General features: G+C 46.5%; 1 protein-coding gene across 6 annotated transcripts in view; it reads left to right on the plus strand.

Annotated features, from left to right (window-relative positions):
• Positions 1-20,267, plus strand: part of WDFY4 (WDFY family member 4) — a 280,103-nt gene that overhangs the window by 30,871 nt on the left and 228,965 nt on the right. For all 6 annotated transcript variants that reach the window (XM_027098510.1, XM_027098511.1, XM_027098514.1 and 3 more), the window contains 8 exons: positions 291-425; positions 2,034-2,223; positions 4,094-4,283; positions 5,221-5,378; positions 6,972-7,424; positions 8,329-8,433; positions 10,067-10,257; positions 16,933-17,513. In XM_027098510.1, coding sequence (XP_026954311.1) covers positions 291-425; positions 2,034-2,223; positions 4,094-4,283; positions 5,221-5,378; positions 6,972-7,424; positions 8,329-8,433; positions 10,067-10,257; positions 16,933-17,513 — 2,003 coding nt within the window. The remainder of the gene's footprint in view (positions 1-290; positions 426-2,033; positions 2,224-4,093; positions 4,284-5,220; positions 5,379-6,971; positions 7,425-8,328; positions 8,434-10,066; positions 10,258-16,932; positions 17,514-20,267) is intronic.

Raw genomic sequence — 20,267 nt, forward strand, 5'->3', positions numbered from 1 at the left:
CCCTCCTGCCCTCCCTCCTTTCCTTCCTTCCTATCATCTGTCTACTGTGTAAAAGATATGTTTATCGAGCACATAATACACACTTTATATCAACTTAATCTTCACAGCCATCCCAGTGGGCCCTATGATTGCCTCCATTCTTAACTGAGAATGTGTCGCCCAGAGAGAGGAAGTGACTTACCCACGTTCGTGGCTAAAACAGCTGCACTGGCTGACCTCTCTAGTCTGGGTCTGGAGCCGTGCTCTGCCTGGCTCTGCGGCCCTGGGTCACGTCTGCTCTTCACTTGCAGGAGACGCTGGGCAGAGTTGCCGAATCGGGGCTCCCAGCCCTGCTCCTCCAGTGCCTTTACCTCTTCTTTGTCTTTCCTCTGGGAAAGAAAGAGCTTTTTGAGAGTGATGTTCAAGTTCAGAGGATGTTTGTGCAGGTGAGTGGGAGGAGGGCTGGACTCCCCTGCGCCGAGACCGAGCTCTGCTTCTCCAACCTCCTTTCATCTCTCTCCCCCTAGTTCTGAAGCTCCTCTATTCTCCTGGAGGGTCCAGATCACCCCTTTCCCCCAGGCTCTGCAAATGCCGGGGAACCCCATGCATTTGGAAGATGGAGTTTCTCTCCATCTCGCTGTATCCTTGTATTGCCCTTGTTCTCTCCCAGGACGGTGTGCTCCTCCTCCCCCACTCGGCCACACCAGCTCCTTGTCCTCCAGTCTGTGTTCTAAGGTCCCGCCGACCCTCCCGGACATCTGGAACCTCCTGTCTCTGGCCCCTGCACCTCTGAGAACAAACATGCTAAGCCCCCTTGCAGAACTGTAGCCAACATTTTCTAAGTACTTGCTATGTACCCACCCTATGCCATAACCTCACCTCTGTCACCTCCCCGAGCCCTCTCTTCCACCACAGGATGTGTGTGGTTTTGTGATCTAAGGCACGGTGAGTAAACATGAGTCCAGGGTCACAGAGGGGGTGGGTCGGGGCTGGGATTGGAACCCTGGGAACCTGGCTCCTGAGTCTGCTCACAGAAAGGCATTTAACCACTCTGTGCGGTCACCTCCGTCTCTCCTCTCAGAGGCCATCTCAGGCATCACATGCTATGTCCTCATGTCATTACCCATCTTTCCTATCCTCTCTGACCAGCAGCGACTTTTAACATAACTTCTCACCTCTCTCCCCTGCCCCCTTACTGACAAGTTCTGCTTTCTCAGCTTTTGGGATGCTGCATTCTCCAGAAAACTCCTCCTGCCTCTCTGGTGGGGGGACTGTGTATCTTACTCATCTTTGTGCCTTGGCCAGGGTCTCGCACAGAGCAGGTACTTCGGACCATTTGGGGATTGCCCATGCAGCTGTCCACTGAACATGCACGTCCACATCCCCATCCATTTTAGACCAATTCTCAGGCCAGAATCATCTTTACCAGAGGGTATCTCATAAGTTCTGGCAGGTTCCACTTATGGTGGGTTGTCCATAAGCTGCATCTGTTAGAAATTTAGGTGTCCTTTGCCCACACATAAATCATATTTTAAGTGGTGACCAGGACACAGTACTGGGTACTTAAGTCTTTACTGTGTGGCTTCTATGTGCTCTGCGGGGAATTAGTACAGCCCTGTCTTCCTGGTCCTCTCCATGTATGGACAGAATGTGAGCCACAGTGATACCGCATCAGAGTTCCTCAGGGTTTCCTTATTTCATTCCACAAAATATAGAGAACTCCTCTTGGGCTCGTCACTATGCTGGACCCACAGTCTCTCACAGAGATGACAGAGAGACAGAGAAGTTAAACGGGGAGATCAGTCGCGCGAATAAATGATCAGCGTCCAATTTTTTAAGTGCTCTGATGGAAAAGTGAGAGATGTGCTGGGAAATGAGGACAAGAGTATAAATGGAGGCCCTTCTGAGGAAATGGCATTGAATCTCCCTGGTTTGGGGCAGAGGGTGACCACATATGACCCCATCCTTCCCGCTGAGACATGGAAAATTAGGGAACAAATTCATCACAGGAAGGAGGCTTCCTAACCAGAGTCTCTTTGGCTTTTTTTTTCCAGATGTTGCTCAACATTTGCGGTGAGGCTCAGGGTCTGGAGGGACTTCTCTCTGGAAACGAGCTCCAGTCTCTTGTGATTGCCACGACGTGTCTTCGGGAGCACAGCTGCTCCTTTTGGAAGGAGCCCACCTTCTGTGTGCTGAAGGCAATCTCCAAGGCCCAAAACCTTAGCATCATCCAATACCTGCAGGGTATGACCCTGGGAGACCAGGGCTGGGCTGTGGGCACACTTTCTAGAATAAGACCTTGGGATGCCCTTGCAGCATCAGTATAGATTCCAGGGACCAAAATAGTGATGAACAAACAGGATTTTCACCGATGCCCAACTATGCCTAGTAGGTGACCCTACATTGCTTGGGTCCATTCATGAAAGTGTCTTTATTGTTCATTTTGATGCTCTACTGGAGGAGAGAGGGAAAGGGGAACTCATTTACTACACACATGCTGTTGAACAGACACTGTGCTGGGCTCATTTGTATGTTACCTCATTTGCTTCTTTGAGATACATATTGATAATTAATGCCATTTTCCAGCAGAGGAAACAGATTGAGTGATAGAAGAATTTGCCAAGGCTCCCCAGCTAGTGAAGAAGAGAATCAAATATTAACCCTGGAGATGCCTGATTCCAGTGCCTTAGGTTCTGCTCTGGGCAGCATGTGTAAGGGTTAAGGACTTAGTTCTGGAACCAGATGGCCTGGGGTGTGGGCTCCAGCTCTGTCCTCCTAGCTGAGTGACCTTGGGCACTTAACTGCTTGGGTGCTTCAGTTTTTTCATCTGTAAAATGGAGATAATAATCCCGTTGATCTCAGTGGATTGTTGTGACACTTCGATGAGTTGGCATATTTGAAGTGCTTAGACCTGCTTGTCCACAAACACTTGCCCTGTGACCTGTCTTCTTTCTGGGGCCTCCTATAATAGCCGGTGTCAGCTGGTGAGAGCTGGGAAAGTACAAGCCCACCCTCTTACTGTAATTGAGCCCTGGGACGAAACTTCATCCCCAGTTTCAAGATTGAAATTTCCCAGTGAAGCCAGGGCCCAGTGGTAATGGTGCAGGGCTGAGCTGGGCCTGAGGTGCTCAGCATCCCCTGAGAAAAGGCTGCCTGCCTTGGTGGCGGGGGTCTCTCACTGCGGTCATTATTCTCAGCCAGAAAAGAAAAATGCCACCGCAGTGAGGAGCTGGCCACAAAAGCACTGTGCCATAGGGGAATGAGTAGTTTCCATGGGCGTACAGGCTGAGGAGAAGGTCAGGAGGTAAGGACTAGCCTGGTGTCCACAACTCTCAGTGCTGCCCTGTCTGGCATGCAGAGTTTGGAACTTGTCCTTGGCCTCGCAGGTGAGGGACTGAGAATGCCTTATCTCAAATTCTGGTAGACGCTTTTCCTGATCCACTGGTGTGACTTTCTGGGCACTCAGAAGAGGCTTCCCCCAATGAAAGAGCCCTAAAAACAGTGATCCACCCAAATGCAAACCCAGTGACATCTCTCTGCTGACTCCATTCTTGCCCTGGCTTCTCACAGCTCTGGGGTAACCAGTGTGTTCCACAGCAGGCCACATACCAGTGGGGCCTGTCTTCCTCCCCCTCCCTTGTGGACCACACTTCCCGGCTCCAACCCCCTGGATTCTTTAGTAGCTGATACACACCATCTTTTTGCCCTTCATCTTCCCACGGGTTCATATATCCTTCCCTACACTTTTCATCAAGCTCATTTCTGCTCAGCATTGCTTCCTTAAGGTCTTCTGTGACACTCAGGTCTGGTGTCTTGCATCTTGTTATTAATGGGCCTGGACTGTCCTGTGTGCTGGGAATTAAGAGCAGAGGGCTTAGGGGCTCCCTTCCACTTCCTGTTTCACCTGCTCTCCGTCTGGGCCCTCGAGTGTGGCTCTCAGGATGACACTTCTCATGGAGGAGGCTTCTTCTTGATCCAAGAGCCAGCAGAGAAGTGTTTTGAATGAATTCTCACTCACATCTTGATATACAGTGTAAAGGCAGGTGGGGAGGGAATGACCACTGAAGAAAAGCTATTGCCTTTGAATTAGCAGGGGTGTGTTTCCTTCCTGCAGCCATGGATTGCATCAAGATCTCCCTCCAGAACCTCTCCAGGCTTGCAGACACTCTCCCTGCTCCCGAGGTGAGCGAGGCACTGAGCCTCGTCTTGGGCTTTGTGAAGGACTCCTACCCTGTCTCCTCTGCTCTGTTCCTGGAGTTTGAGAATGGGGAGGGCTACCCTCTGCTACTCAAAGTGTTACTTCGGTAAGTGGCTGTGCTTGGTGGGGAAGAAACGGTGGAAGCCAAGGTCCTCACAATCATTTGCAGTGCTTTGGAGAAAGACAGATATTGGGGCTTCTCAGAATGTCTTCTGAAATACAAATCTCCACAGAGCATGGCCAGAGAGACTTTTATTGCAAAAGTAAATCAACGTGCAGCCGGGTTTGCAGCTACTTCTTTAGGAAACCAATGGGTGATCGCAATAATAGTTTTACTAAGTCCATTTGGTGGCATGTACCGCCTGCATGCCTGCTGGCCTAACAGCCGCCTGTCAGAATCCACATCCTGTGTTGGAGGGCTTTCTGGGATGGCTGTGACCAGCTCTGCCTATATGCTTGGGGGTTGGAAGTGCCCATAGATCAACAACTCCAGGACCAGCCCTCTACCAATGGCTGGTAGAAGCTGATGGATCCGTACCCAGCAAATTTGCCCCTTGGGTGGGAGAGCTCTACCCTGCCTTCCAGAGTCCCTGGGAGGATTAGAAACAAAAACAATACTCACTCTTGAAATAAGCATGAGGAAGTCTAATAAAGTCCAATTATTTCCCATGATGTCTGTATTGTTGCCATCCTGAAATATCAAATCTCTCATTTTGGGGGTGCTTCTGCCCTGCTGGTGCCCTAAGCTCATGACTTCTGGGGGGTCTGGCCACGGAAAGCAGCCTTCCGGTGAGCAGATGCTGTGGCTCTTCACAGGTTTCTCTTTATTCTAATTGCACATCCTCAGATCAAGGGCTGAGGCTTGCATACAGAGTGACTTTTATCCCTCCCTGCGTCTTTTGGTGCCGAACTGGTGGAGACCTTTTGGGTCTTGCCCAGCACTGCGATTTCCATTGCCTCTGTATCCCTGCAAGGAGCACCACGAGCAAACCTGGCTGCTCCGTCCAAGACGTCCAGGGAGCTGGCCTCGTCTGTCCCCACAGGTATGACGGGCTGACCCAGAGTGAAGTGGACCCCCACCTAGAGGAGCTCCTTGGGCTGGTGGTGTGGCTGACAACCTGTGGGAGGTCAGAGCTGAAGGTGTTCGACAGCATCACTTACCCGCAGCTGGAAGGCTTCAAGTTCCATCACGAGGCTTCTGGTGGGTCATTGGGTGTCTCTGGGTGCCTGACAGCACTTGGCACTGTGCCCTGACAAGGCAATGCAGGTCATTCCCTGATTCCCTGTGCAGAAACAAACATGTGGCACCCGTCAGTGATACAGTAGGGGCTGATTCCGTCATGCCTTTGCGGAGATTTAAAATCTCTCCTTTATAGATTTTTCCAGATGACCTGGGTGGGACTGAGACGAAATGTTTGCTTTAAAAAGGCAAAGACTCTCAGATAATGGAGGGAGCCTGTGATCTCCATCACAGGTGTGACTTACTTGGTAACATCTGCTTATCTAACAGGGACTGATGGCCCTGAAACAGCCATCCAGGCTCAGAGTCAGTGCCTCCTTAGCTCTACAACATACTGACTGATTGATGAACTCAATCAACATGTACTGATAATTTCTGTCCAGCAGCCACTCCACCCCATGCTGGGTACCACCGTGAAGAGGCCAGGTGTCTGCTCCTTAAAACTTCTCTATAGAGACCATCACACAAACCTTGAGCCATAATCTACTCAGTAACTGGCTAATAAACAGGCACAGTGGTGGCACCAGGGCAGAGAATTAGCTCTGCCTGGGTCAGTCAGGAAACCCTGCACAGAGGGTCCCATTCAAGACAAGTTTCAAGGCAAAGGATGGGTCATCCAGGTAGAAAAGAGAGGGAAGAAATATAAAGACAGAAGGTACAGCCTGGGGAGAGAAATGGTGACCAGAAACATCTGGGTGGGTCTGGGGAGATGGGCAGAGAGACCTGCGCAGACCAGAGGGTGGAGGCTGCAAAGCTGTGAGCCCAGTTTAGGAAAAGCCACTGGATGTGACTCCAGCAGACGCACAGGGGAGCGGCTGGATTAGAGAGGAGTTTCAGAAACATCTCGAGTGTCTGAAGCACAGAGGGCTGGAGGCAGGGAGTTCTCTGTGGAAGTATCTCCTGGGTAAGAGAGAATGAGACTTAACCTTCTAGCTGGAGAGAAAGGAGGGAGTGTGTTTGGAAGGTGTCTTTATTTAACAGCTTGCCTAGAAATGAAACTGACTTTGCTTAGTAATCTTTAACATCATTTGATTTTAATTAATTGAAACCGATCCTCCAGTCCTGTGCTGCCCGATGGAAATACAATGCGAGCCACATTACGTAATTTTAAATGTTCTAGCAGCAAAATTTTAAAAATTAAGAAGAAACAGGTTAAATTATTTTTAATAATATATTTTATTTAACCCAATATATCCAAAATATTACCATCAAAAAATGTGATCGTACAAATAATTGTTAATGACTTTTTTTTTGCCTTCTTTTCTTAGTGCTCCATCTTGAAAATCTGATGAGTATTTTTACACTCAGGGCACGCCTCAGTTCACAGTGGCCACATTTCAAATGCTTAATTATCCAGCATGTCTTGGACAATGCAACTCCAGCCTTATTCACGTTCTGGGCATATGGCTTTTCTGGACTTCTGACAGACATTTACCCACAGGAGCTAGAAAATAGAAACTTTAAATGGTATTTCCTCGTGATAATGCAAGCATGTATTTCTAGGCATAGGCAGGAGAAATGATTTGCAGGATTATTTCTTTTTTGCATCTTCAGGGGTGACCGTGAAGAATCTTCAGGCCTTCCAAGTCCTGCAGAATGTTTTCCACAAAGCCAGTGACCCTGTCCTCTGCACCAAAGTCCTGTCATCCATCAGGACCATGTGGGCCTGGAACGCCCGCAACTTCTTCCTGCTGGAGTGGACCCTGCAGCCCATCTCGCAGTTCGTGGAGGTCGTGCCCCTGAAGCCGACCCTGGTGCAGATGCACTTCTTCCAGCTGCTGGAGGTCCTGGTGTTTGAGCTGCATTACGTGCCCCATGAGATCCTGCGGAAGGTGCAGCGCCTGATCCAGGAGAGCCCAGAGCCGCTTGTCACCCTCGTGGCCTTGAAAACTGTCCTCAGGATTGCCGGCGGGGACCCGCTCTTCACTGACATCTTCCGGGACTCGGGGCTCCTGGGCCTGCTGCTAGCCCAGCTACGGAAGCAGGCTAAGATCCTGAGGAAGTCAGGTGCCTTCCAGGAGCTTTAGGAGGGGAAGTGGGGAATGGGTGGGGGCCAGTGTTAGCTGGGCCTGGTCTGTGTACCAGCCCCACCACCCATTAACATAACAGAGAAAGTGAGTGTGCCCATGTCACCTGGTGCCCTGAGAGTCAGAGAGGGTACCCCTGGGCTACATGGCTTCACAGCACAGGCAGCCTCCCTATTTTCTATAACTTGCCTGATCTTCCCCATGAAGAGATGGGAGGGATGGGTGTAACTAGAAGCCGACTCATGGGACTAACTCAGGCCTGATGAGTTCTTAGTTTTCAGATACCTCCTGCAGTAGATATTGTCTGAGTGTGTAGGTAGGGAAACAGCAGAAGGACAGGTCCTCAGCAATGCAAAGGGGAAAGGAGGCTCAGAGAGGCTTGAAAGTCCAGGATGGAAGGGTGTGTGGGACACGTCCGGGGTCAGCTGGGATACGGCCACCTTGCTCACATGGTGCTGTCGGACCCAATGGGCTCCCACCTGGAGCAGAGGTCAGTCACCAGGGCCTTGCTGGCCAGCTTGCCCCTCTAAACCTTGGCCACACTTTTGCATGCCCTGCTGGGCTGTACACCCGTGGCTCCTTGGCAGCACTCCCTCACCCTGCCTCAGGAGCGTGGGCCTGGGATTTCCCTGCCTAACCATGCCCCATGTACATACCCTGGATTTTACAACAAGTCTTCCAGGGGATTTTGATGCACTCAAGTTGGAGAACCTCTGATGTAAGGGTTGTAGGGTCACATCTTACAAATTGGGATGCACCCTCCTTTATAATGGAAGCATGATACTCATCTTTTTTAAGAGGATAGGAAACTAATGGAATTGGAGATTTGGGGCCATAGCACATATACTTAAAAATGTTTCTTCATTGCTTCTTAAATATGGCAGGAAACAAAGAGTCCAATCCTGGAGTTCAGGATACAGAAAGAGAACTGACTTGTGTGATGCTGAGAACTGTGGTCACGCTTCTGAAAGGATCGGTTCGGAATGCAGGTAAGGATGGTTATCAAATTCACCTCGTCACTGGTTGGGAAAACATTAACTATTTCCTGGTGATTTATGTCATTGTTCAAAGGCTATATCCAAGGAATAACCAACACTATCGCTGTGGCTCATGTCCATTCACTGGTTGATGTTCAGGGATCAACAGTAAATTGGTAGACACATCAGTTGACACTTTTTACTGTTTAGGTTGCTAAATAAGGCTGGGAATCAAAGAGTTATCTTAAATTTATGAGACCACAGAAACCCCATCTCTCTCAAGTAAAATCTTTTAATATACTGCTGCACTGACTATAGATACTTTTTAAAAAAGATTCAAATTGTAAAATACAGGCAAAGAAAACTCATCATTTTTTTTTTTTTTGCGGTACGCGGGCCTCTCACTGTTGTGGCCTCTCCCGTTGCGGAGCACAGGCTCTGGACGCGCAGGCTCGGCGGCCATGGCTCACGGGCCTAGCCGCTCCGCGGCATGTGGGATCCTCCCGGACCGGGGCACGAACCCGCGTCCCTTGTATTGGCAGGCGGACTCTCAACCACTGCGCCACCAGGGAAGCCCGAAAGCTCATCATTTTTAAGAGACATAATTTGATGTGCTTTCAGCCCATGATGAATTTAGTACCTTCATCCATTCAAAAAAAGTTTAGCTTCCTAAGATCATGTGGCTCTCATGCTTAAAAAATACGTGCCTAAAATATAAATGCATGTATATTATACTATGAAGCAGATGCATCAACAAAGTGACATCAGTGGGTTTGGTGATTGGGTGCATCTTTATCTGAGGCCCTCACAGGTCAACTATACCGAATGTGAATGATTATTTCACTATGGCAGAGCGTGTCTAATGTTAGACTATAAGAGATTCCCTGGAGGTTCTGGTTAATAGGGAGGTGCAGATTCCTAAGCTCCTTCCCAGAGATCTAATTATCAGGTCGAGGTAGAGCCTAGTAATCTACTTGTAAACAGGCTTCCAAGGTGATTTCCATGTAAGGGGTACCTGGCCCATAGTTGGGGAGATCCTGCCTTATGGAGTTGACCAGCTCAAATCCATGTCATACCATTTGAACGATCCAGTGACTTCCTAGTTCTTATTCTACATGTGATTACTTCAAAGATCAATCCTGGGGAAGAAATTCTTAGGATTACTTTTAAACAAAAACACACCATTAGCCAAATTTCTTAAATCCTGCCTGCCGCCCACCTTGCCACAAGAAACTACCTACGAGTTAAACATACTCTTAAATTCTGGTTTGCTTTCAAGAAGAATTTGGGCAGAGACAAGAGAGAATTGCCATTGGCCCTGGATTAGGGGATTACGTGGAAATAAATACCAGAGGTATATCCAATTAAAGTTTGTATTATTTACGTCTCTAAAAACAGAAAAGGGGGAAACTTTTTTTCAAAAACAGAATTCTCACTGGAGAAGAAAGCAGTTTTTCTTTTTAATTCTCAGCTCCATAGTTTCTCTCTTCCTCTTCTTATTTTAACAGTAGGTATGGATTTTGAAAAAAAATTTCGAATGCCTGGAAAAAACACATACACATGTAGTCAAACAAACTTGGAAATTGTAAGGAAAAGCTTTCCTTGTAATTGAAGCTAAGCCCCGTACTCTCTGTCTGGTCCCCAGTTGTCCTGAAAGACCACGGCATGGTGCCCTTCATCAAGATCTTCCTGGACGATGAGTGCTACCGGGGAGCCTCGCTCAGCATCTTGGAGCAGCTCTCAGTCATCAACGCCGAGGAGTACATGAGCATCATTGTGGGCGCTTTGTGCTCGTCCACTCAAGGGGAACTGCAGCTGAAACTGGATCTCCTGAAGGTGATGTCAAGTCCTCCTTTGTGATGGGTTTCCCATGGACATGCAGCAGGTGACCGGCATTTGCCCACGCATTCATTCATTTAGTTGGTCACTGTATCATACAGGTAGAGTAGTACTGGCTGCCGTGACAAATAAATCCCCCATCCTCAATAGCCTGGCACATTAGAGGTTTCTTTCTTACGTACCGTCCAATCAGTGATTGGGAGGAGTGTCATTCAGGGACAGCAGTCACCTGGGTATCTAATCGAGCCATCAGACAAAGGAAGGGAGAGCAGAGAAAATGGCACACGTTCTTTTTCAGGCCTAAAACTGGTGCACGTTAACTTCTGTCCAAGTTTCTCTGGGCAGGACTCATCTGGATGCAAGACATGCCAGGAAATGTAGTCCCTGGTTGGGCAGCTACTTCCCAGCCACACTGTAAACTATGGAAGTGCAGCCCAAATTGGTGGTGGCCAAGCAGCAGCCTTGTTTACTTGCCCAGCATTTAGTGAGCATCTACCAGTTACCAGGTCTGATGCAGAGTGCTCGGGACACGCTGTTGTATGAGATTCAGCCCTTGCCAACTGGTAGCTCGTAGACTAGGGCTAATATTAAGCAAGCAGTCATGGTGATGCAGCACGGTAATGCCCCAGAGGTTGAAGGCAGGCTGCCATGGGAACAGAGAAGTAGGAGAGACCAATGCTGCCTTACATGTTTGAGGAAGGCTCACAGAGGAGGGAACACCTCAACTGGGAAGAGGAAGCAAAAGGCAGTCAAAGGCACAGGAACAGTGGTTACAAAGGGAGAAGTAAAACTAGGCTGTCACCTTTGGACAACAAAGAGAAGCATATATTTTTGTTTTTGTAACATTGTTAATAATCATCAAGTTATCTTAAAACAGTTAAAGATGATAGTAAACATCATCAGCCTTACAGCTCTCACAATTTTGTTGCTGTTCCTGCTTTTCCATTTCTTTTGTCTTTGCGGGCTTATGCCTTAAAAGAAAAAAAAAATCCCCTTTCTTTTGTTTATGCTGTTTAAGAGAAGAGCCGATGTAAATGCAAATATCTCCCAAGGAACTGACTTGGGGACCTGTCACGTCTATGTGCAAAAGAACCCCCTATGCGATACACACTCATGTTGCATTATCATGCCACTCCGGATCACTGGTGAATTTTATACAATACGAAGCTGCTCTGACTTCCAAAATTAAACCCTCAACCTTATTTAGCTATGACTATCTCTGTACAAAACCATTTCGCCAGTTAGAGAATGGCATTCAGTTTATTTTACCTACTTTATTTCTCAGCAGAGCCAATGTCAGGCACTGATGCAACTGTATTCATGTCTTCTCATGACCTAATCCTGTGGAGTTCAGCATGGCCAATGTGTCACGAGAATCCCATCCAGAAGTGGCATTGTGACCATAGTTATCATGTATTTCGCAGATGACAAGAACCAGAACAGCGATTTAATCACAGGGTCAAAGAATCAGTGAAGGTGATGAAACAAAAAAGGAAAGTTAAAGGTCTGTTGAAAGACACTGGAGTCCCATGATTATGTGAAGTAACAGGATTGAGGGGAGCATGTAAACGGGAGAGTAAGGGAGAGAGATATCAAGAATTAATGACAGTTTACAGCTGGAGTGCACCTTAGCTTCATGTGGTCCTATCTTAATATTGGGCAGAGATAGGCCCCGAGAGATTCTAATACTGAATGGTGAAGTTGAGTTTGGATCTAAGACTAGTGATTTAAAATCTGGTGATTTTTCCTCTTCATTTTGCTGTTTGTTGCATTTTTTCTCATATGTCTGTGTTCAGCTTAATTCACATGAGCCTTATTCTAATAAGGAACAGGGAAGGCAGAGAGCAAGGCAGTTAGGACTTTGGTTTTCTATTGGGTGAATAATTGGAAGCCCTATCTATTTCTGACATTTTCATATTGAAAGTCAAACAGATTCATGGAGAGAAAAGTTTTGGAGAGCACAAGTGCCTTTGGGTCCATTATAGAAAAGCTCTCTGCTTTGCTCCTGGAAAGTTCATCTTGCTTACTCTATAGCCCAGAAGCACCTTATTGGAGTGACAGCCCTTGGGTAATAGGACTGAATTTCTAGAATTAGCAATGTAAAGCCATTATGGTGTTTTACAGATTCAATATCATTTCAGAATCACACTATCAACAGAGCACATCAGGGATGAACACTGTGTAAGCTTATTTAACAGAGCCATACCCCACACTCAATGTGCTGTCTTCTCCCTGGGTACCAAGTCACTGCTGGGCAGTTGGGAGGGTGCCCAGAGCCGCCATTGTTCTTCCAGGACTAGGGTGATAACACGTTGTAGCTCCCGTGGGTGGTGGGGAAGGACTGGGCCCCAGAGCCTGTTCCAGCCTTGCCCACCACTGAGTCGTGTGAGCAATTAGCCAACGTTTGCTGGAATCTGATGTGGGATCTGCCTTTGTTCTGCATCACTTTGGGAACCCCTTGGGAAACAAAGATGTAAAATTAGTTCTTTCTGGCTAGATTTCCCTTTTTGGCAGTTGACAGTGGACTCTGCCCAAAGCACTGTGCCTGCAAAGTGGGTCAGATGTAGGATGAGGTGAAAGTGGTAGAGGGAGGGGACTTCAAAGGCAGGACTCCCTGCCTCACCACCCAATAAAGGTTTGTCATCTCTGAAGCGTATTCACATCATGGTGCCACCCTCATTTCCCTTCCCTGAGAATCAGCCAGCTGCTCTGGAGGAGAAAATTCCTCCAGAAACATGTGACTTAAGGCAGTTGCTCCCAAAATCCAGTGGTGCTTCCATACCAATACAGAGGCACATGTGACTTCACCACCTAATTCTGGCAAATGATAACCGAGTTAAAGAATAATGTAAGCAAATGAATTTCCTCTCCATGGCCAGTGGGACTGTGATTGGGTTATGCACAAATTCAGATTGATTTGCTAATATACATTTAGCTGTTCAACTCTGAGCTTAATCGCATTACCTCACCGGTCCTCCAGCATGACACGTGGAAAATTATGAGGAATAACAAATAATAGAATGTGAAATAAATCCTGTTAGTCCTAACGTAGTTAGCGCTTTGCAGCAGACATCCATTTTATAGATTCAAGCTTGAGGAATACTAACTCAGAGAGGATGACATGGTAACTGAGTTAAGGAGGAGAAAATGTGCTTAACGCTGACCTTTCTTGAAATGTGTCAACCCTAGCCTGATTACTTTGACTTCAGCTGATTAAATTTACTCCCTTCCGTAGACTCTCAATCCTAGGTGATGCATTATCATGCAAAGTTGAATGACAGTAATGGAGACCCTCCTCCCAGGTCCCCAGTTCCTGACAAATCGTTTCCCGAAGTAGTGCAGTATTTATTTTCCTTTATGATAGAAATGTTTCTCTTTAGTTGCTATGAAATTAAGCCTTTGTAATTGGATTTGGGGCTCTTTACTTTATGACTCTGCAAATATGAAATTAACCCCATCCCAAGAAATAATAGAGCAGTCTAAGTTCTAATGAGATTACCCCCATTTTAGATAATGACTTTGAATTTAATAAATCAAACAAAGCAACAATTAAGGTCAGCCATTGCTTTTTTCTCCACCCCTCCCAACCGGAGGAGAAAAGAACCGTCTAGGAATTACAGAGGATAGACCCTCTGAGAGACAGACACTATTACTGGTTTGCTTTCTTTTTAAAATATCTGCTCTCAACATTCCTTGAATGATGGAGACCTTCTGAGCAACGTCTGGTGTCAACTTGGACAACTGGAAGATGGTTTCTTAAGGAAAGAGGGGGGTTTTAGTGGTCATCCAGCACTTAGACAATTGCTCTAATCTGATTAGTTTTATTTTTTAATTACTCTCTCTTTTGGGTGTTTGTTTTGTCACATGTCATGTGATAAACAGAAGAGCTCCATTCATTCCATTTGCCTTGAACAACCTCATCGTAGTTTTAGGAGCCACCGAAAACACTCACATACATCTAGACAGTTTACAGTTTCACAGCTTAAGACTTCCTGATGTCTCGGTGATGTATTTATTTTCCACGGCACGAGTCACATTGAGACAGGTCTAGACACACAATGCAATGCACGCTGTACCACACGTTAATGTTCAGCCTTTTGTGTGGATTATCAGTTGGCAGGAAGAAACTACCACCACCACAGGCACTTCAAGGTTAGAGTTCATTTCCAACTTGACCAAAGAAACAATATTCTGTGCGGAGTGAGTTGCTCACACAAGGCGGGCACAGAGGACTGGCCCCAGTGTCCTGGGGTTGGGGGTGGGGTTTGGGGAAGGCAGCTGTGGTGATGCAGTCTATAAAGAGAAAGGCCGTGCCTGGTCTAGAAAGCTCTGTGTTGCTAAACCATAAGGTTTTACATTCACCAAATGTCACTATTCTGAAGAATGTGCTCTAACAGTCTACATACAATCTTCTCTTTAAGGACCTGTTTACAAATATCAAACTTTCCTGGGTTTTGAGCCAAATTCAGAAGTAGTTGGGTCATATCCTCACCCAGGAGGAGAAAGCAGTTGTCACTGCCTGGTCCTTAATGTTTCACTTTTGCTTCTAGCTTTCAGGCAGTCTGGAAAGCCCATTTCCCTGAAGTCTATCCCACCACTCTCATTTGATCCCGTTAGTGCACGGCCCTGATGCTGTTTCTTTTAAAGAACAAAATGACAATTCAATTTCACCACAGTCACCCCCTGAGCTGTGGTGGGTAGTCTTTGATCTAACCACCATAAGTCATGCATTGTTTTCTCCTATAACTGGGAAAAGATCAACTGACCCACACTGGTAGGGATGAATCTTTCTACATCACTCTATATGATAATTTGTCCATTTTGAACATAATCATGGCCTTTGGCCTTTTACAGATTCTCCTAGTTTCTACAATCTTTGTTTTTAATTTCTTGAAATGTCATGGATGGGGCCGTGGGAGCACGTTAAGCAGCGCCTTGGTCATCATTTCTCTCCATCTTTGAAAGAGTCCTTGCCTGTATGCATTTACTTAGTCCTGCCTCATTTTGTGCTTTCTTACCCCAAGCTTGGGTTGACTGCCTGCCAAGCAGCTCAGGCTTCGTGTAGCAGAATATAATATTAGATAACAGAATTTGGGTGTTAGGGGTACACATTATATTGTTTCAGATAAAACTCTAGTGTTAGGTTAGGGTTACCAGCATTTTAGAGACAGAGCTAGAAAATTACCTTTGCCCCGCAAACTGCATGACTTCATATTTCATAGCTACCTGTAACTTTACTGAATTTCTATTTGACTTTCTCTATATGAGAATTTAAAAATCTAATCCCTTCCCTCCTTTTTTCTGACCCACCAGTTTTCTCTTTGTCAATGGACTTTCATGCATTATGCTATAGACTGTCACCCTAAACCATGCATTTAAGACACAGCATCATCCCCTCTCTCTCAAATTGGGAATTTCTTTTTATTTTTTCTCTTTGAAACTTGTTTCAAGCATCCTGAAATTGACTTTAAGTTGTGCCTGCCCGGACAACCCTCTTTCTTGTGTCACTGAACACTAAACACTTGAAAGGACAAAACAATTCAAATCTTCCTCCAGAGCAAAACTACAGGGACTGGCCATTCTCTGGGAAACATGCCTAAGAAGCCTGGGTCTTCGATGCAGTCCCATGCAATTTTCATGAACAGTAAATAACTAAATACCAAAAGTTAGAGGCTTTTGATATTTATCTAAGATCATCCGTGCATTCTTCACTTTTAGGTGTGAAACTTTAGCACAGAATGAGAACTTCTTAAATGTAGTCCTTCTTTCCTTCTGAAACATTTATTGAATACCTAGTGCATATCGTGCACAGGGCTCAATGAATAGTACATTGGAAGTGCTTAGTAAATATTTGATTTTAGAAGGAATTAAAAGTTTGGCTGTCCAGTAAAAATCTCAGCAATCTGTAGAAGGTAGATTGCATATGTGTGTTGAAATAGCCTAAACTCCACACACGGTCTATATTATATGCTATATCTATATGTTTCCTTCCATTAGGATTTCTCTTCTCCACCTTAACTTCCTCATATTTTCACACCAGGTTTTAAGTAGGTTTGTTTGACTATCTTTCATTTATTAGAAGTATCTGTGCTTGCACAGAGAGGGAGGTAAAGAGTAATAAGTTGCTTTATATAGATTTCACTGAGTCTCCTTTTGCAATACAGGAAATGGTTCATTCCATAAGTTTAGCAAATATTTATTACGTAGGTGCTATGTTCCACAGCAGTGAGCAAGCCTGATTTCATGGGGCTTCAATGCAGGCGAAGCCTGAGACAATTTTCAAGTAGCTTCAATACAGTGTGGTGAGAGTTTTGATTGGGGATTTAGAGGTGTGAGCACTCAGCCTGGGATGAGAACAAGCTAAGGGTCAGGGAAAGCTTTGTGGAGGGAGATGCATTTAAGTCAAGATACAGGACTGTAAGTCAACCCTATAAAGCAGCATAGCCTTTAAGAGCAGCCATTTGAATGAAGACACTGAGGCACAACCCAAAACTAAAAGTAAGAGGAATGGTACTGACCTCCCAGTGTTTCAGAGTCGCGCATCGGTAGCTCGCTGTTCCTACGGAGTGGAGCGCAGAAGAGCACCCGGAACGCTTTGGCAGGGATGGGTGGGAGCTCAGCGTTAAAGATCTGCCTCCTCCATCTCACTCACTTGTATCTCATTGGTTTCAGTCTCTGCTCCGGATCCTGGAGACACCCAAAGGCCGTGCCGCTTTCAGAGTCTCCAGTGGGTTCAATGGGCTGCTGTCCCTGCTCTCTGACCTGGAGGGGTCTCTCCGGGAGCCCCCACTGCAGACCTGGGGGGCAGTGTCCCCCAGCCAGACCCTGGACCTGGTCCTGCACACCCTCTGTGCTGTGTCTGCAGCACTGTACCTGGACCCTGTCAACGGTGACTTCTTTAGGAGGACCGGGCTGTTTGAGAAGCTGGCAGAGGACCTCTGCTTGCTGGGCTGTTTCGGGGCCCTGCAGGAAGAGGGCGCTCCTCCGCACTCCTGGCAGGACACAAAGGCCAGGCCATTTGCCGATTTGATGAGTGCGGCTTTTTCCTCTGCCAGCCCACTCCCACCCAAGATACAGAGCTGCCTCCAGATCCTCAGCTTCCTGGACAGCATGGCCCGAGGCACCCTCCACCTGTGCAAGGACCTGAAGGACTCCCCGAGGGCGAGGCAGGAGGCGGTTGTGGACGCTCAGAAGGGAGAAGCCGGCAGTGACCCCCAGGGAAACTTCAAGCAGTGGCCAGACCTGGAGGACAGGTAGAGCTTTGCTGCCTGCTTCCCTAATCTGTAATCAGTGTATCTCTGTCTCCCGAGTCCTACGTAAGCACCCCACGCACGCGTAGTACAAACTGGCTGTGAGGAACCGTCACGTTGTTACTTATTCTTCAGAGTAGGTGTCCCCGGCCGGCGTTGTTCCAGCGAATAGAACGAGACGGAGTTGGATTCAGAAGCAAAGGAAAGCTTTCTTCTTTTATCAGAGAATGGAGAGGTGCCAACTCACTTGCTCTCCTGACAGGCCAGGGGTGGGGCTGCCGTTTAGGGATCTAGAGTGGGGGGGGCGGGGGGCGGAGATCGCAATGCCGGGTGCAGCGTCTCTGCACACAGCTCGCCGCCGCCATCTTGAATTGAGTGTCGTATGCAGCGCTTCTGCGCACGATCCACGGGCTGCAGTGTCCCGTGCAGCCGTTTCGCAGTAGGAGCTCTGGTCTGAGGTGCGTGGTGTGGGCCTCTGTGTGCAGTACCCTATGAGCAAGTGAAACTAGACTAAGCACAGGAGAGGAGGTGAGACCTTATTTTATCACCTAGATTCCATTTTGTTTTTCCTAGGGACCCCAGAGGGCTTTGCTGGTGAAAGCAGGACTGTCTCTTCTTTAAATCAAGTTAACTTTGTTTTCAAGCCCCTCTCCCCGTTTACCCACCCCCACCCTGAGAGCTGGCAGAAAACCAATCCAACTCAATACAGGGCTGGGGGATGCTGTCGGGTTGCAGGAGAACCAGGGAAGTTTACCCGATCTTGGAAACTGAGGGCAGAGCTCTGCTGCCCATAGGCTCACTTTCTTCTTTGGCATTTTTGCTGCTCCTGGGAGATTTGATGCCTGGGCCCAGCCTCCCTGGTATGCCCGGCAGCCTTTGCTTCCTAAGTCTTATCTACCCCCCCGCCCCCACACACACACCTGCCAGGGCACTGCCAGGGTGTGGGTGTGGTCCTTGACTTGTAAGACACAAACAACAGCATCCTTCCTAATCATGGGACTCTTCCTGTTCTTCTTGCTGCTTCCATTTCCCCTAACAAGGACAATTTCTCTTACTTCTGCAGGCTCATCTCCTCAAGGACCTCATACTTTGATAACCTTTTGCTTTCATCCCTGTAACACAGAATTCCACTAAAGCAGGGGAGCGCAAAGAACCCCCCACCACCTTAGAGCGAGAGGGGAAAAACAAAAGAACAAGGCAACAAAATAGTTGGTGTCTTTTTTTCATTCCTCTGAAGCAGCAATGACAAAACACAAATATTTCAGTAAACTATCCTGCCTGCCACCTCTCCAGGTCATCTTGCCTTTAACACCACAGGACAGTCTTCTGAAAGACATTGCACGTGTTTCTTCAAAGAGAGCCCCCTTTGGCCAGACGTGTCGGGGGTTGGTGGTGAGGGGGATGGATGTCAATTCTCCAGCTACCATAATAATCATATGATTGTTCCTGTTACATTGGTTAATCTGGTAAATCGATTAGTTTTCTCACCTTGCATTCCTTCACAATTTGCTCATGATATAATTATTGCTAGATTTGATTTGCTAATTTTTGAAAAGAATTTTTGTTCTTGAGAAAGTTCAGCCTTTCACACTCCTTCTTGACTATTTTTACTATGAAATTTGTGTTACCCTCATAAATTGGGCAGTGTTCCCTCTTCTATTCTCTGGAAGAGTTTATGGAAAGATTACTATTTCTCTTCCTTTCTTTTAAAAATTAATTAATTAGCTGCATTGGGTCTTCGTTGCTTTCTCTGGTTGTGGCGAGTGGGGCTACTCTTCATTGTGGTGCGCAGGCTTCTCATTGCAGTGGCTTCTCTTATTGCGGAGCACGGGCTCTAGGCATGCGAGCTTCAGTAGTTGTGGCTTGCGGGCTCAGTAGTTGCGGCACACGGGCTTAGTTGCTCTGTGGCATGCGGGATCTTCCCGGACCAGGCTTGAACCTGTGTCCCCTGCATTGGCAGATGGATTCTTAATCACTGTGCCATCAGGGAAGTCCTACTATTTCTGTTCCTTAGCTATGTGATAGAATTTGCCAGTAAAATCTCAGGAGCCTGACGTTTTCTTGAGAGAAGATTTATTCTTTTGTTTTTTTACCTTTTTAAAAAACAGCTTTACTTTTACATAATTCATACACCATAATATTCACCCATTTAAAATGTACAATAATTTGTTTTGTATATTCACAGAAATATACAAGCATTACCACAATTGATTAGAACATTTTTATCACACCAAAAGAAACTCCATACCCATTAGCCATTATTTTCCATTTCCCCTGCCCCTACCTCCAGTCCCAGGCAACCACTAATTTACTTTCTGTATTTAGGAACTTGCCTATTCTGGATATATCATATAAATAGAATCATACAGTATGTGATTTTTTTTGTTTCTGGATTCTTTAGCATAATGTTTTCAAGGTTCATCCATGTTGTAGCATGTATCAATACTTCATTCTTTTTATTGACAATTTTCCAATGTGTATACCACAGTTTACTTATACGTTTATCAGCTGATGGACATGTGGATTGTTTTCACTTTGGGGTTATTATGAATAGTGCTGCTATGAACATTCATGTACAAGTTTTTGTGTAGATACATGTTTACATATTTCTTAGCTAGATACCTAGGAGTGGAACTGCTAAATCATATGGTAATTCTACATTTAACATTTTGAGGAATTACCAAATCATTATGCAAAGTGACTGCACCATTTTACATTCTCACTAGCAGTGTGTGAGGGTTTCAGTTTGAATACCTT

This window comes from Aethalodelphis obliquidens, unplaced genomic scaffold, assembly GCF_003676395.1.
Source record: "Aethalodelphis obliquidens isolate GAN/ISIS:26980383/991018 unplaced genomic scaffold, ASM367639v1 scaffold124, whole genome shotgun sequence".
In the NCBI taxonomy this organism is placed as follows: domain Eukaryota; kingdom Metazoa; phylum Chordata; class Mammalia; order Artiodactyla; family Delphinidae; genus Aethalodelphis; species Aethalodelphis obliquidens.